The sequence below is a fragment of the Hesperophylax consimilis genome, chromosome 1, assembly GCF_061612785.1.
Source record: "Hesperophylax consimilis isolate HC1 chromosome 1, BYU_Hcon_1.0, whole genome shotgun sequence".
Lineage (NCBI taxonomy): Eukaryota > Metazoa > Arthropoda > Insecta > Trichoptera > Limnephilidae > Hesperophylax > Hesperophylax consimilis.
The window spans coordinates 38,515,756-38,533,804 of NC_142836.1; the positions used below are offsets into that span (position 1 = coordinate 38,515,756).

At 33.0% G+C, this 18,049-nt stretch overlaps 1 protein-coding gene across 5 annotated transcripts in view; it reads right to left on the bottom strand.

Moving 5' to 3' along the window:
• The window catches only part of LOC149426832 (four and a half LIM domains protein 2-like), a 108,168-nt gene that overhangs the window by 30,802 nt on the left and 59,317 nt on the right, over positions 1-18,049 (bottom strand). The window contains exon 1 of one of the 5 annotated variants that reach the window (XM_089633528.1): positions 880-1,164. The exons of the other annotated variants lie outside the window; for them this stretch is intronic. Coding sequence (XP_089489654.1) covers positions 880-1,025 — 146 coding nt within the window. The 5' untranslated portion in view covers positions 1,026-1,164. Of the gene's footprint in view, positions 1-879; positions 1,165-18,049 lie in introns of those variants that run through there. 5 annotated transcript variants of the gene reach the window in all.

The window sequence follows — 18,049 nt, forward strand, 5'->3', positions numbered from 1 at the left end:
AGCTCGCGGTGAGCTCAGTTGCAAAGGTGAGCTTTTCACGCGGAAACTTCGCGCGCTAAATTTAGTTCCCTGCAAAAGGCGTATGTAAAACGAGTCATTCTATAAATAATCTGTATTATTTGATACTCTTCATAATTGATTCACGATAAAATATAACATTACAGTATGCTAATTATTGATACAAAAATGAATAGTCATGAATAGTAAAAAAAAATATATATATATATATGTATATATTTTATACATTTCGGTCGTTTAAAGTGTGATAAAATGATATTTTTTATTACAAAATATTATGCGATTGAAAAAGGGTGTAATTTTAAACTTTGAGTTGCTGTTTGGATTAGCAGAATGACCGAGAATTTCTTTTTCATTCATGAAGTAGGAGGTAGCGTGGGGGAAGATTAAGTGCCTCTAAAGTATTATTTCTGACCAGTGAAAAACATTCAAGTCGCTTGATAATTAATGATAATAACTCGAATCATTCGGGAAAAGTTTTGTTTACTTTAATAGCGTTTGGTTTGCTAATTTGATACAGAAAAATAACCGTTACTCAAATGGTTTACGGATGTCAATATTGTCGCAGGTCACGGTTGATTGACATATTTATTATTGGAACTTTAGCTTAACTTCCCGCGGTTGATTTATGCTCAAAAGCTCAGCATATTCGGTACTTCTACATATACACCATTCCTTCAGATTTGCAAGAAACGTAAGGATTTGATCACTCTAATCACTGGTGGAAGGAGGAAGGCTAGTGTCCGATAAACACTGACACAGTTCACAGGAGGGAAGCACTGCACTAGGTGAAGGTGTTTGATTGATTGATTGATTGATTGATTGGGGAACCCCTCGCAGCTCACAGCACACAGCACATACCCATCGTTGGACGTATTGCTCTGCTCGATCTCCGTGACGGTGACCTCGCCGCCATCCTTGGACTCGCGCCTCTTGCTGCTGGTGGTCTTCTTGACCTTCCTGGTCTTTGTTGTGGTGAACTGTACTTGTACGTCGACGTCAGCCATTGCTTATCTGTCGCGGTCTAAGGATATCGAATCGAACGGATTGCTTGCAGCGATCAGATGTCGCTAGCTTTGCTTGATGAGAAGTGAGTCTCTTCGCGATCGGAGTCTGAATGAGCCTTTGGCAGGGGGAATAGTGGCGAGGAAGCGATAGGAGCTGTTCCAGAATGCAGGGATCCGGTACACACGGCCCGTCATCCCCCACCTCCCGCCATCTCACCATCCCACTTGAGGAGTCTATTTCTGCTCCCGTTGCGAACACTTTGGCGTCGGCGGCAAAAGCTCCGGTGCATGAAAGCTGGAGATTTGGCCAGCCCGACTCTCGACTAACGCTAGGGAAAGGGACGCCCAGCACGTTTCCAATATTGAGGGCACTATATTCACTAGTTTATCTCGATCGATTCCAAATACCGAAACCTGGCAGCTGAACGATATAATGTATTCTAATTTTACTCATCATTCTTCTTATGTTACAAGGTTAATCAAGTTTTTGTAGGATTCTCTAAACTGCTATTTATAACTGAAGTTCAAATGCCACTTGAAAGCCCAGTTACTATTTTAGATTACCAAGTAATTTGGCTTTAATGAATGTGGAACTTCAGCATACATTACGGAATTGATATGATGTATCAGTTCCAGCTTCAGTGAAATATTACGAGCAGTTTAACACAATGTAACGTATATAAGTATCTACGATAATTCGATAAATAATTTAATTTTACTCACCAGGTGTAACCTGTTATGGGGTATTTACATTTGAATTTTATCAAAATGAAATAAAATAAATGAAATACGCATATTAAAAAAACAATACAAGAATAATGTCGAATAAATCAAACCAATTGAGGCAAATCAAATAAAGACAGGTAAAAATTTAATTTACGCGTTATGTTACATCTAGATATAACATTATATATCACTTTGTGCAATACTTATACAGTGTTTATAAGATTTGAGGCCTTAAGATTGTTAAATGAAAACAGAAGTTTTCACTAAAATAAAAATAAATAACCTACTGTATTACTGTTCCTACATTGACCAAATCACCTACTTACTGTCTTAGTGTTCCTACATTGATCAAATTACCTACTGTCTTACTGTTCTTACATTGACCAAATCACCCATTGTCTTACTGTTCCTATATTGACCAAATCACCTACTGTCTTACCGTTCCTACATTGACCAAATTACATACTGTCTTACCGTTCCTACATTGACCAAATTTCCTACTGTCTTACGGTTCCTACAATGACCAAATCACTTACTGTCTTACTGTTCATTCATTGACCAAATCACCTACTGTCTTACTGTTCCTACATTGATCAAATCACCTACTGTCTTACTGTTCCTACATTGACCAAATCACCTACTGTCTTACTGTTCCTACATTGACCAAATCACCTACTGTCTTACTGTTCCTAAATTGACCAAATCACCTACTGTCTCACTTTTCCTATATTGACCAAATCACCTACTGTCTTACCGTTCCTACATTGACCAAATTACATACTGTCTTACCGTTCCTACATTGACCAAATTTCCTACTGTCTTACGGTTCCTACAATGACCAAATCACTTACTGTCTTACTGTTCCTAATATTGACCAAATCACCTACTGTCTTACCGTTCCTACATTGACCAAATTTCCTACTGTCTTACGGTTCCTACAATGACCAAATCACTTACTGTCTTACTGTTCCTATATTGACCAAATCACCTACTGTCTTACTGTTCCTACATTGACCAAATCACCTACTGTCTTACTGTTCCTACATTGACCAAATCACCTACTTACTGTCTTAGTGTTCCTACATTGATCAAATTACCTACTGTCTTACTGTTCTTACATTGACCAAATCACCCATTGTCTTACTGTTCCTATATTGACCAAATCACCTACTGTCTTACCGTTCCTACATTGACCAAATTACATACTGTCTTACCGTTCCTACATTGACCAAATTTCCTACTGTCTTACGGTTCCTACAATGACCAAATCACTTACTGTCTTACTGTTCCTATATTGACCAAATCACCTACTGTCTTACTGTTCCTACATTGACCAAATCACCTACTGTCTTACTGTTCCTACATTGACCAAATCACCTACTGTCTTACTGTTCCTACATTGACCAAATCACCTACTGTCTTACTGTTCCTAAATTGACCAAATCACCTACTGTCTCACTTTTCCTATATTGACCAAATCACCTACTGTCTTACCGTTCCTACATTGACCAAATTACATACTGTCTTACCGTTCCTACATTGACCAAATTTCCTACTGTCTTACGGTTCCTACAATGACCAAATCACTTACTGTCTTACTGTTCCTAATATTGACCAAATCACCTACTGTCTTACTGTTCTTATATTGACCAAATCACCTACTGTCTTACTGTTCCTACATTGACCAAATCACCTACTGTCTTACCGCTCCTACATTGACCAAATTACCGACTGGCTTGCTGTTCCTATACTAACCAAAATTTTGAAAAAGGGTGACATTTTGGCGTTTTGCAGCTTTTTAGTACCGAATAAATAATATTATATTTGTTTGGAACGATTTTTAATATCCCCCTTACTATTCTGTGAACATTTAATATTTTGGATGACACCCAGACACATAAATAGACAAGTAGCCATTAAATCCAATATGAAACACGTAGGTGGTCAGTAGTGGTCGCATTTGTTAAATGTCACTTGTGAGTCTATTGACAGTGAGAGGATTGATTGGATATCAAGAAGTTTCAGTTTCAGAGGAATTTCCGCTTATACCGAAATTTACTTGGTATATTTTTTTTCTGTCATTTCAACGTCAAAAAATTTTTTGACCCGAATATTAATTAAACTATTTTCAATCTTAAAATTCTTAGAAAAATGGCTGATCATAGAGCATAAAGCAGCAATCTCGAACTGCGGATTTGGCGTCATGAAATATGCGCACTTTTCCGTTCGAGGTTTTTTTTATAAATACAATTTAAATTTTTAGTTTAGCAAAGTCATTCTCACCATAAGATACGCAGTAAAAAAATCCTGTCAAAAAATAAGAAAACACTCCACTTTATTGTTTCATATTTTTAAGTTCTTTAATAAGAAATCTGATAATATCATTACTCCAGCGTCTGGACGGTGTAGGCCCTGTGATTGGTCAAATTCAAATTGTGTTTAAATAAGATTTTAAAGATTAAGACACGATTTCATACTGAAATAGAATCGCCACATGTAATACGATATTTCTTAAAAAATATCGTTTCTGCTCATACAATTTTTGGATAATATCGAAGAAAATATGTCTTAGAAAGTTCATAATCCATTGGATTAATTACATTACAGTGAAAATTATCCACAATTACGTGATTACGTTTGACGTTTGACGAAAAAAGCACGCGTTAATTCAATATGGCCGATACCCGATACGCATCGCGGCTAGGTGGCCGACAGAGCGCCCCTCTGGCGGTGAAGAAACTAATCAAATGACTGGCGCGTATATTTAAATATGCAAAATTACTTGAACATCAAGCGTTTAATAATAAGATTTCTTCTGGAAGTTTAGTTCTACTTTGCAATGGCATTTTTCATTATTATTTATAATTTTTTTTTTGCTTATTAATTACATCTGATTTTATATTGACATGTTTTCTAATTTCTAAAATTTCTAAATTATTTATTTGCGATGCTTTAATCCTGAGTGAAGTATTTTAAGACCTGAATTTTTATCGAAAGTGTGATTCAAAAGATGATTTGCAAACTCATATTCACTATTTCCATTTAGAACCCTGAGATGTTTTTTAGTTCTGACTTCAAAGTTTCTATTGGTTCTACCTTTGTAAAATAAATTACAATCCAGCCCAATTGAGTTTATAAACTCCTGATTTTTTTGTTTGATTTTCGCAATCTATATTATTAAGAATATATTTATTCATTCTGTTATTAGTGTAAAACGCCGGTTGAATAGTACCAGGAATGTTTATATATATAATTTTAGAAGTGTCGTTATCCACAAACAGAATTCTACGCCATTGTTTATTTATATCTTAAGAACTAGGGTAAAAATACCGTTTGAAGATAATATGTTTAATTATTTTATTTAGTATTTCAACTATCAATTTATTAGAATAACCGTTATTAAATGTTATTTGTCTTATGAATATATTGTTTTATGGTTATATGCAATTTTTTTTCAGGTCTTAAAATACTTCATACAGGATATAAAGCATCACAAATAAATAATTTCGAAATTTTAGAAATAAGAGAACATGTTTATAAAAGTAGATGTAATTAACAAGATTTTTTTTTTATAAACTCTCTTTTAAATATTTTCCCACTTAACTGGTCTTTCATATTGTAAATCCTAATTCTTATAAACCCAGCCTACTCTTACCCCTCCCCCCTCCTTCCACTTCTTTTTTCCAATTGTATCTAATCTATATTTAATTTTTGACTTCGGTGTATACTTCGTTCATGAAACATGTATTGGTTGTATATAATAAAGTGAAGTTAAAAAAGTTATTTGTTTTTTAATAAAATAAAGTTTAATCGGATAACATTATTTTATCTATTTCCATTGTATATCAATGCATACGTACATAATAAAATGTAAACATTATATTTATTTATTAATTGGACAATTTGCATGGCGCCGCTTTTGTGAGATATCACATCAGGGGCGCTATATTGTAATAATCTACCTTTATATATAGATTTTTACTCTCCTGATGAAGGTGTATATATAATCTAACTTTAAACTTTATTAGATACAGTAACAGTTTAAGGAAAAGAATTACCACCAGTTGGAGTAAAATTCACACCTTTTAATTAAACCGACTGCTAATCACATTGCACAATTACCCTCCTTTTATCCATAAACACGGGTACAATTAATCAATATGTAATAATGTATTATTTCAGTCAACTTTGTTGTAACTATCTTTAATTGTTGTGACAAACTATACGATATTGATTCAACTTATAGACATTGACGGTTGTAACACATATTTAAGCACTGCAAGTCTCCTATGAGCAAATTATATTAGGTACCATAACAGTTAATATCAGTTGTAGACATGTAGTCAATAATAGTGTTTCATTTGAAATAATCCATCACAAATACGTAAAATTTCATTTATTCAAACAACTGTCATTCTTATTATGCCTAAATTGAGCATGTTATTATTCATTAACTCCTTCCTGTTCCGTGTTTTAACAATATATACTCACCCTCTCTCTGTGAATGACCTAATATCTATCTATTAAATGTAACTGTTGTTAATATCACTTAAACTGGGCGCAGCCCAACTAAGTGCCGCCCGCAGGGCCTAGCAGCAAAAACCCGCGGAGCGGGTTTTTAACTGCTAGTATGTAATAATATCGGATGAAGCCTACTACATAAAAATTTAATAACCATGTTAATTTGTCTTAACTTTATTATGCTGTTTTTCTACGTCGGAGATTTTTCTTCTTTTCGTCTTGGTTAGCAAAATAATCTTTGTCGCTGATCAACCCTCGATCTTTATCAGTAGCGACATATAAATCCACTCACACGTGCGATAAGAAATTTCAGCAATTTACCAAAAAGCCACGAGAATTAAGAAATTACACATTTACATAGATATCTTAAATGGCAGAATTATCACTATCCGACTGCAATATAAATAAATTCGTTTTCTAAAACAGAATTACGAAACACAACTTTTTTGAGTATGCTAACTAGGTTTACAAAAAACTACACCCTTAATCTTAAGAAGATGCCATACGTAGTAATAAAAAATCATGTGTTTTCGGTTCGAAAATTTGATCGTATAGAAATGTTTCAGATGCTTTAATTAAATACTGTGAGTAGAATACATCTTAACCTTTGAAATAATCGAATATTTTTTAAATAAGTCTTTTTATAAGCCCAGAAAAAAATAATGTAAAGGCTTACGAAAACTGTTTTAAAGTTCAAAATCTCCTACTTACGAACCCATTTTCGGTTATGATTTTATTGTATAATGTGGCAAATTAAGTTATTTATAAAATGATCGAAATTTTTTTAAATATTTATTCTTGAACACCCACAAAATAAAATAAAAGGCACTTTTTGGCCATGTTTTTTTCTTGCATAAATCAAAACAGCTGGATGGTGTTAAGCGGGAATTTAAACCTTATCGCCATCTACGTAAGGGTTGTTATTGATAGCGGCTCAATTTAAAATATTACACGACGTAGTGCATCGCCTTAACCTTAACACACGCACTGGCCTTGCCTATGTGGCTAAATGCATACATTAAATACGGGTAAATGTAATTACTTATAAAAATAAGTAAAGACATGTAATTTAATAATTTGTTTAATTTGTTAAGTTTTATTTAATTATTTTAAATATGTATTTTTCTAATTTTCTATATTATCAGTTCAATGTACTTACTACAACGCATAATACCTATCATATTATTAATTACTTAAATAACTACAATAATATACTGTGCACTCTACCAAACACAAACCAACGCTTCTATGGAAGTGTAGTATTCAAATCTCTTATATGTAAAATCCCTATTACGTAATTACTTTATTGCTTTAATTAAAAAATAGTTTTTTTCTTACCGCTTGTAAAAAGGCTTGGTTTTATAATAAATAATCAACTCGCAGAGAATACATTAACACATAAAATCAAACAAACTTTTCAGTCTGGATCAAAACAAAGGGTAACAAACATGACTCAATACCAATTATATTACACATTAATTGGAATTTTGTCATTCTAAAGTGATTAAAATATCTAATACACATGCACAAACCTAATAGTTAAACTAAAGCATGTGGAAACCTCAGAACTGGTTTCCTGAGAGGTATTCACGAAACACAATACTATAACACAAAACCTTTTACAATACCCATCTTTCCTACCTTACAATCCGCAAATATTAATATATATCTGTAAACTGAATAAGAAATGCGTCTGCAATATGATTTGCAAACCGCAAATTAATCCAATAACGCAGTTTAGCAATTCTATTTAATTCTGATATTATTTAATATAACGTGTTATAACTGCAGTTTTGCAATTTTCTTTCAAATAGTTATATAATCAGATCCGATGCGTTTCCATTTAGCAAGTAGTTATTCAGACTGGAGACGAAGCGTCATCAGAAATGACAATTTAACTAGGTCAGTTGTTATTTTTTAATGCATACCAAGACGATGAAAATAGTTCAGCTATCGGAGAATTATTGTGAAAGAGAACTTTAGATATATCTAGACCACATTTTGACACACTTTTCAAACAAAAATACATTTATTTGACAGAACTAAACCTTTTACTGGATCAAGTTAACTTAATTTTTCTTATTTCTACATAAAATGATTTGTTTTTTTAGTCCATGTTGTTTATTCGTTGTTAAACGTGGATTAAAAAAAGATCAACGCTTGGCAGATAAAATATAAATAGTTATATCTACAAGGTCTGTTCTAAAATTGAAAAAAATTCCGAAATATAGGAAATTAATTACCAATTTGTTGATAAATAAATTTGAGAGAACGATTCAATTAATTTTTCATGATTTTTGTTATGATTCATTTAACAGTTAATCCAGAAATGAATACATACATTTTATCATAAAACACGTAAGCATACGCGTAAGGTATAAGGCGTAGTGTGTAGGCCTAGGCGTAGGCTCTAGTGTGAACCTGCTAGCTCCGGCGTAGATCGGCGTTTGATTCGCGGCAAAAACCGACAGCCGTCGGTTCGCAGACCACTTACGCACAACACACTCACAATCTTACTAATAAACCTGTTTTAAATTTTTCTCAACTGGTAAAAACGGTTTACAATACATTAATGGTTGTTTATCGGTTGTGCTAATTTTAAAACACGTTCATAAGAAAGGTCATACGATTTTTTTTTATAAAAGTTACGATTACAGTAGTGATTATTTGGGTTATTGATTATTTTTTTAAAATTATTTTTTACATTAGTTTTACAGAGGAGGCCCCGAGGAACATAATTCCCCTCAGGGCCCATGCTATATTTGAGTGATGAACGAATGAATCCATTCCTTCCACTTTGGTGCAAGGCAATGTTCCGAGAGAGTCTTGTTGGAGAGGTCAAAAATTCGGTAAAATTTCGATCGCGCTGGCCTCGCTTATTATGAATATTTTTTAGATAAAACCTTTAGATTCACCTTAATTACTGTACGACACAACTTTTAACCTTCGGGGAGGTGGAAAATATTGCAATAAAAATTTCAATTACGTAAAACTAAAATTAGCTTTCGTTTTGTGAAACGAGACCGTCCATTTTCAAACTTTTATTTGTTTATTGTCAGATGTCATTTTGTTTTGTTGGTATTTCTGTTACTATAGGACAAAACGAACGGCTAGAAGTAGCTAGAGACAATCGCGCGGGCGTTTTTTTTAATGTTAAAAAATTCCGTCAAATTAGTATTTACCTAATATGCATGCATTATGTGCGTTGTGATTGAAATTTATTAGCTGGATTTTATTTTTTTACGTTCAAATTTTATTTAAGTAAACTATATCTGCGATGTTGAGCGGCTACGCTAAGTTTGTAATACAAAAGAAAGTGTCCCTTTTATAGCGCCTGCTCGCGTCAAGGCAAGAAAAACATCCCAGTTTTCAAGTAGTTTAGCGGCTACGCTAGGTTTGTGTAACATGGTTTGTGATTCAAAAGAAAGTGTCCCCTTAATAACGCCTGCTCAATTAATAACAGTAATTAAGGTGAATCTAAAGGTTTTATCTAAAAAATATTCATAATAAGCGAGGCCAGCGCGATCGAAATTTTACCAAAAATTCTCCCTACCAGTCTATCCCGATCCGGCCTGCCACTCAGCTGGTGCATCCACCGCCAAGACCCGGGTAAACTTCACCTCATGAATCCTGGCACCCCTGCTAAGTCACCAAACGTAGCGAACCACTTGGTGTGACCTATGGCAGAGGTGTTGGTTTTCCAATAGATGGTTCCCGGGGCGGCAATACCCATACTCGCCTCATATAGGTAAACAATAAAAATAATACTACCAAACAAGTCTTAAATGAAACCAAAATTGCTTGTTTACGTAAAATAATATTGTTCGTTAAGAGTGAGTTATTATTTAGTACACAGTGAGTTCCATAATGTTTGCGGACGATGTGTGTTCAGTAGGTACGTTATTTATTAAACTCAGAGGAATTTGAAGATAAATCTTTTTAGAAAAGAATTTTGGATTTCGTGATTCATACCAATCATACAATCAGACCGTTCTGTACCTTTTAAGATGTATTTTTTTTCCTTACGCTATTTAGAAAATAATATTAATATGAAAAAAATGAATCCCACAAAAGTGTCCCAAACACTCCCAATTGCTCACAGTGGAAATATGGCATCCCCAATTGATATGTGTCGTCAAGTTGAAGGGAGTGGGGAGAGGAGTGTGTGGGATAGAAGAAGGTTGGGAAGAACGTGGTTATTCAGATGTGGTCACCGAAATGGTCGCTCAATCCATTTCTAGCAACTTTTCTTTTTTCAATTATGGTATTCGTTTAAATGATTAGTTTTACTAGGCGGTTTTTTTTTCACCAATCAATAAATAAACCATACTTTAATTCCGATATACATCAGCACAAAACACGATCGCAAAATCAAATATGTTTATCGTCATCTAAACACGACTAAATTTAGAATTAACTCCTTACAATACATCGCATATTCGGAACACAACAACTTAACATTGTCAAAAGCTCAGTATATTTTCTCAGCACCCTTATTGAGGCGAATCTTAGTGCTAAATATCTATTTTGATTAATCTTTATAACGAATTGTTGTACATTATGAATAGCAAAAAATATGATTTAGATAAATTGAAGGTTTAATTATCGTTTCGCTTGATTAGAATACAAATAAAAAAATAAATTATTCAATAAAAAATATAAATGTAAACTACAAAAAAAAAATATTTTTTCAATAGAAATGTATGAACGCTTAAAGGAAACAACTTTTTAAAAATACAGTATTATAGCTAAGATTATCTGTGACAGTTTCACTTGTTTAAATTTTTTTGCTTTCTTATGAAATTATTTACAAAATAAATAAAAACCAGTTTTGTTCTTGAAATCGAACGTTTCTAGACTCCGTTTGTCAAGCGATTTTAATGCTTATTACCTACAATAAAAGGCATACCAAGAATATGGACATTTTTGGCTTGTAGCTTCCTCTTAACCAGTGAAACAATCTTTGTAACTCCCTTAATTCTGTATATCTTTCTTAAGGCGATGCACCATAATAACACTCCTTATGTAGATGGCGATAAGGATTAAATTCCCGCTTAAGGCGATGCACTACGTCGTGTAATATTTTAAATTGAGCCGCTATCAATAACAACCCTTACGTAGATGGCGATAAGGTTTAAATTCCTGCTTAACACCATCTGCCTGTTTTGATTTATGCAAGAAAAAACATGGCTAAAAAGTGCCTTTTATTTTATTTTGTAAATGTTCAGGCATAAATATTAAATTTTTTTTCGATCATTTTATAAATAACTTAATTTGCCACACTATAAAATAAAATAATAACCGAACATGGGTTCGTAAGTAGGAGATTTTGAACTTTAAAGCAGTTTTCATAGGCCTTTTACATTATTTTTTCTGGGCTTATAAAAAGACTTATCTAAAAATACTCGATTATTTCAAAGGCTAAGATGTATTCTACTCGTAGTATTTAATTAAAGCATCTGAAACATTTCTAGGCGACCAAATTTTCAAACCAAAAACACATGATTTTGTATTACTACGTATGACATCGCCTTAACACCATCCGCCTGTTTTGATATATGCAAGAAAAAAACGTCGTCTAAAAGTGGCTTTTATTTGATTTATCGGACGATAAGGCACAAATATTTATATTTCATTTTATAAATAACTTAATTTGCAAAATTATACAATAAAACCGTAACCGAAAACGGGTTCACAGGTAGTAGATTTTAAACATTAATAATTTCATTTTGATCGGATAATTTTGTCTTTCCTGAAATGAGATACTAACTCCTTGTGGATAATGTAGTGTAAATATTACTGCTATTATTTTGAAATATATTATCACATAAATAAAAAAAAATGAGTCGTATATTCAAAAATTGAAAAAAGTTGAACAAATAATATCGCGTCTTGTTTTTAGACAAAGCTCAAAAGTTCGTTATGAAAATATCATTCTAGTGATGTTATGTTAGGATACGTATACATTTGCGAACAGAAAAATGATGGAAAAGGAACGAATCAACTGCAAGCGGCGTTTCGCGCCATTTGCGGTTGCTTCGTTTCTTTGCCGTAAGTTGAGGTTCAGTCCGGCAGTTCGGCAATTCGGTTTCCCTTCAACATGATATAAAGTAGGAACCGTAAGGGTGCGTATATACATGCGAGCCGAACTGCCGAGCTGAACCATGACTTATGAGAATACCGCTTGCGGTTGCTTCGTTCCATTCCCGTAATTTGTGGCTAGTCTCGAGCATTTTTTATCATGTCTATACGCAGCAAAATGTAGCTCAATAAAATTACACAAAATATTCAACGTTTTATTTAGCGATACACTTTTGTGTGCGGAAAGGAAAATATATATCTCACCGTGGTGCGCTATGCAATACGAGATGAAAAAATGTTTATTTTTTTTAATATAATTCAATTATCCAGATGTTACTGCTGAATGATAATTGAATGCATAATATAAATACATCACCGATACGAATAAAAATATTATAAATATTTTGTGAAGATCGTTTGAAAAGCATTTATTTAGAAGATCGTTTATGGTAGGTACATAATCAGCGTTTGCTAAACGTTAACTAATCATTCAAATCAAGACTATTGCTTTGTGAAAACCTATGTTCCAAGGGTTCCCAACACGTAACCAATAACTATTTATTTCTATATGTTAAACTAGTTCTACCCGTTACTGTGGCTCAGTCGGTCTGTACAGATAGAGAAACAATAGCGCGTTTTGCTTTTATGTATAACAAATGGCGTTGTTTTTTAAAAAAATATTTTTTTTACCTGTGACATCTTTATAATATTAAAATAACACGCGTATTCGAATGTAACGATGTGTCTAAATTTTGAACAAAGGAAAATTTCAAATTTTATTTATGTAGATAGATTTACAACCATGGGTGAGAAAATTAACCTTGTTCGTAGGACAAATTGATTTTGCTAGATCTGTTAACCAAGCATCATAATCGTGAAAGTTATTAACCCCTCCAGCGTTTTAGGGTCATATATGGCCAGGCATCAATATTTTATAAAAGTATTTTTATATTTTTTCTATCATGTGGATATACAAAAAAATTTTGACGTTATAAAGAAAAATAAAGTTTGCCTCAAATATTTTTACTGGATTCCATTAATATTAGTCCTAAAATTAGCCAAAATGAATAATTCATATTAAGGAAGTTGAGTGAAAAATATTTTGACTTATAAAAAATATGTTCATGTAGATAAAAAAATATCGATTCTAAAAATATAAATATATTTCTATATTATTATTCTTAGAATTAGTTAAACGTTCTTGAAAAAGCATTCAATAGCAATAGACTGTATACGCTCCACGATTGGTCGAAAGAATTCTGACGTCACATGTGTCGTGACTTGTACGTTCAACGGATCACCTATGGTGCATCTCTTTCTATTACATGAGAGATGGTCGGTTTAGATGAGAGAGGTGTATAGGCTAAAGGTTTATTTGGGTTTGTCAAATATATGTACGTATTTGTTGTTATTATTATATGAAATGGATTTCTAAAGATACATATTCGTATAGTGCTTTATAATAATATGTTGTTTATTGCATAACTTAGAAGTTTTTATTATTATACATGTCACATAGCATGTGATACACTTCAGGCCGCCGGCCGCCCAGAAAGGTATCACAGTGAACTGGGCTGTAAACCGTTATTTTACTTTTGGTCTTTACTTTTCTGCGCGGTGGTCCTGAATTAGCGCGTGGAACGTCAACAAGTAGCGACGGCAATACAGTACAAGTACCGTACCGGGCGGGAAAAGCAAATATTCCAACTTAAAATATTAATTTAACTATGAAATCTTAATCAATTTTCTTTTTTTTTAATAACATCAATTCTAATAGACGGTTAATATTGGTAAAAAAATTACTGGAATTCCTCGTTGAAGAATTAAAATTTTTTCCATACAAAATGCTTGAGCGTCGTGGTTTTCACAGTTCTAATGACGTCACACCACACCCCGCCTCTTACCGCTCGGATTCCGCTCGTTTTGGCGGGCTTAATAAAATTTAAACTTTGAGAATTAATTTAATTATGAAAACAAACTTAAAAAAAAAATAAAATACCAGTATTTAAGTTTAAATGCGAACATTGATAAAAAAATAAAAAAAATGGACTCAACTTCCTTTTTGGAGCCGCTATCGTATCGATCGAAACTTTAAAAAATAATTTTTTTTATTTGTTAAGAGATTAAAATGAAGGTACAATTTTCTAACAAAATTTCCCAAGCAAAACGAATATGTTTTCAAAATATCGAGTTCTCTGAATTTTTCTATGACTTGAGTAAACAAATTATGTAAAAATGTGGTTAGCGTATTTGACAAAATTTTTTACGTTTGATATTAAAATTTTATTATTTATAAAGAGTAATGTTTATTTTAAATGCATAAAAAGAAAAGATAATTTTATCTAGTTTCTAAAACAGTATTTGTTTTTACGGAAATTTAAAAAATAATCTGTGTATAGCGTAATTGAAATACACAGAAAACATGCAAACTGAACAAATGTGATGACAGTAATGAAGGGTTAATAAACGAAAAAAAAATTATAAGACTCTCGTTAGAAGTCAATCCCCATGAAAGTTTGAGATGCGTTGCTCTATTCTAATGATGTGTTAAAGTGGCTAAGCGTTCAAGCAATTTTTAAGCTTCAAGTACAGTCGCTCTCGACTTAACGGGTTCGAATTAACCGAGAATCTGCTTTTCGGGGATGTTTCATCGTCACATTTCTTTCTGTTGTTACAATGTTTTGTTTTTGAATTTGTATTTATTTATGCATTCACTGTAATAAAAAGTCTTCGTTGGGTAATTAATAAATAAATAATAATTACGTCAATACTAATAAAGTTTCGTGTCCCCCACCACTGTCTGGGTGTCCTGTAATCTGTACAGGGTGTAACAGCACGTACTAGATAGATTTTACCAGCGATTCTTAACAAATTTGGAGTAACAATGTGGATGTCATTTTGCTGCCCGTTTTTTTCATATCACAAATCGCCACTGATCAAATCGAACCAAATGCTGATAGAAATTTAGCCACGCAATCCCAATTTCTACTGATTTATTAAATGTTTCTATTTAACTCTTTAAGTTTTTGAGTTCCAAAAAAAAATTTTTTTGAAGATTACTACCAAGAATTCTCTAGATAGAAAAAAATTGCAAAGTAAGCTCCGAAAATTATTGAAAACACGTTTTGTTTTGTTTTTAAACGTGTTAAGGTATGAAAATATTAACAGTATTAAATGCAACTAAAGCATTTTTAAAGAGATTTTTTCTCTATTTCAAAAGAATTGTGCTCTATTAAAAAAATTCTCAATTTTCGCATAATTATTATCGTTTTTTAATATAACCGTGCTCCCTCTAACATTCGTATTGACATATCTTCCTTTCAAACCATCTTTGAACGCTTACTACGGGGCTTAAAGAACGTACGTTGTTTCTATATCGTACTAATTGATTCCGTTCTGTACAATAATGGCCAAAAAGAGGAGAAATAGTGAAAAAAGCTGATGAAGGTTTTTAGCTGCAAGCTCCACAGAGTTTGTACAAAATACTATTATTTTTAATAAATTATTAAAAATACATGCATTAAAACCTGCAGAAAATCTGCATATTACAGCTTAGCAAGAATGCTTTTTTTATACCCTTACAATTATTGTAATACTTATATATCATAATGAAAAATAAATAACGAATCAAACGGCGCTATCGTATATCGTATCAATATCTCGTGAGTTCTACTGTACTCAAACTACATGCAATATGATCCTGGGCACTCGTATATTGGGGAGAAAAAAATATATATTTAACTTTACTATAACGGGGTTGAAAGATTATGCTATACGCATCATGGCTTGGCATATTTCAGAATATCGCTCGCCAACAACTAACCGGAAATTTAATTTTCCCGAATCTTTTTCATTATCTATCTCGGCAGATCGAGAGTCTACTGTAATCACGTGTCACGATTGACGGCCTAGCACACACAGTGGGAAGAGAAACTCAAAAATCCACAGAATAGCCGACCAGACGTTAAAAAATTAGCCGACGTTTTGATCAACGTCATATGGACTCGCGGCAGGTGTTAGTTGTTTGATGAAAATAGAAGAGATGAGTGTTATGTCAATTCTTCACGGATTCACGCATATATCTCCATGAATCACCTCACATTGGTTTGTTTACTTTTCGTATAACAGCCTAGCTGTTGATAACTGAACGCCATTCTCATGTGGCAAATGTCAACCGTTTAAAAATGTTGGTTTTGCGTTTGACTTATCTTCGGAGCACCTTCTGTCGAAGCACACGTAGAATAACTTTTAGAATAACGTTCTCAATGGTACCTACATAGGTACATATTTATAATATTTCTGACTGATATTATAATGTCCGTGTAATTTATTTGCTCGTTTGACATATTACATAACTTTTCAATTGCGCCTCAGGATATTAAATTATTGTACTTCCATAAATTTAACAACTTTTTCGTTAACTGCGATTCTTTTAATTTTAATTCTTTTTTATGTGAATATCTGCGATTCTTTTGATTCTTATTCTTTTTTATGTGAATATCTGCGATTCTTTTGATTCTTATTCTTTTTTATGTGAATATTTGCGATTCTTTTCATTCTTATTCTTTTTTATGTGAATATCTGCGATTCTTTTGATTCTTATTCTTTTTTATGTGAATATCTGCGATTCTTTTCATTCTTATTCTTTTTTATGTGAATATCTGCGATTATTTTGATTCTTATTCTTTTTTATGTGAATATCGGCGATTCTTTTGATTCTTATTCTTTTTTTTATGTGAATATCTGCGATTCTGTTGATTCTTATTCCCTTTTATGTGAATATCTACGATTCTTTTGATTTTTATGTTTTTTTTATGTAAATGTCTGCAGTTGTTTTCATTTTTATTCTTTTTAATGTGAATAGCGCACAAGAGTCCCAACAGCTCCCAACAACTCCCAACCGTCTGGAGCCAGAGAGACAATGGGCATTCCAAATTGGGGTATGTTGTGAGGCTTGAAGGTTAACGGCTAAAGCCATTTCAAGTAACGTTTGAATTCTGAATGGTGGTCTTACAGCTTACACCAGGGTGAAACAGAACCAAATATTCCACTCTGGAACGTATGCCGCTAATAAAATATATTATTTTAAATTAATAAATTGTGAAATAACACAAAATAAAGATAATCAAATAAAATTTACTTGGGCACGACAGGATTTGAACCTGCGACCTCCGGATTGTTACCCCTTGACCACGGAGGCCGTCAGCGAAAAAGTCGTTCATTTGAAGGTTAAGGATAATTCCTTAACCTTCCTTCCTTATCCTTATGTAGAACCGGAGTCGCCCCAGGCATCTCAGACTCAGTCCCCGCTTGTACAGGGTTTTCCAATAAGAGGTGTTATTTTGAATAGCCCGCTATTTCGGTAGATGTTACTTTTGAAGCTGTCATTTTTTGACATTTGACAAGTAGAAACTACGCCATTAATAAAAATGGAACGATGCACGTTTCAACAATGCATTGAAATTATTAAAATTCACTTGAGTGAATCAAATGCAAATCATCTTGAGTGATGATGTCCATTGCCGCCTCGGTGGCTTCGTCAACAAGCAAAATTGTCGCATCTGGAGCTCAGAAAACCCAAGAGTTATTGTTGAAAAGCCTCTCTATCCTCAACGTGTGACTGTTTGGTCCGGTTTATGGTCCGGCGGAGTCATTGGACCTTACTTTTTCGAAAATGAGGCTGGAGCAACAGTTAC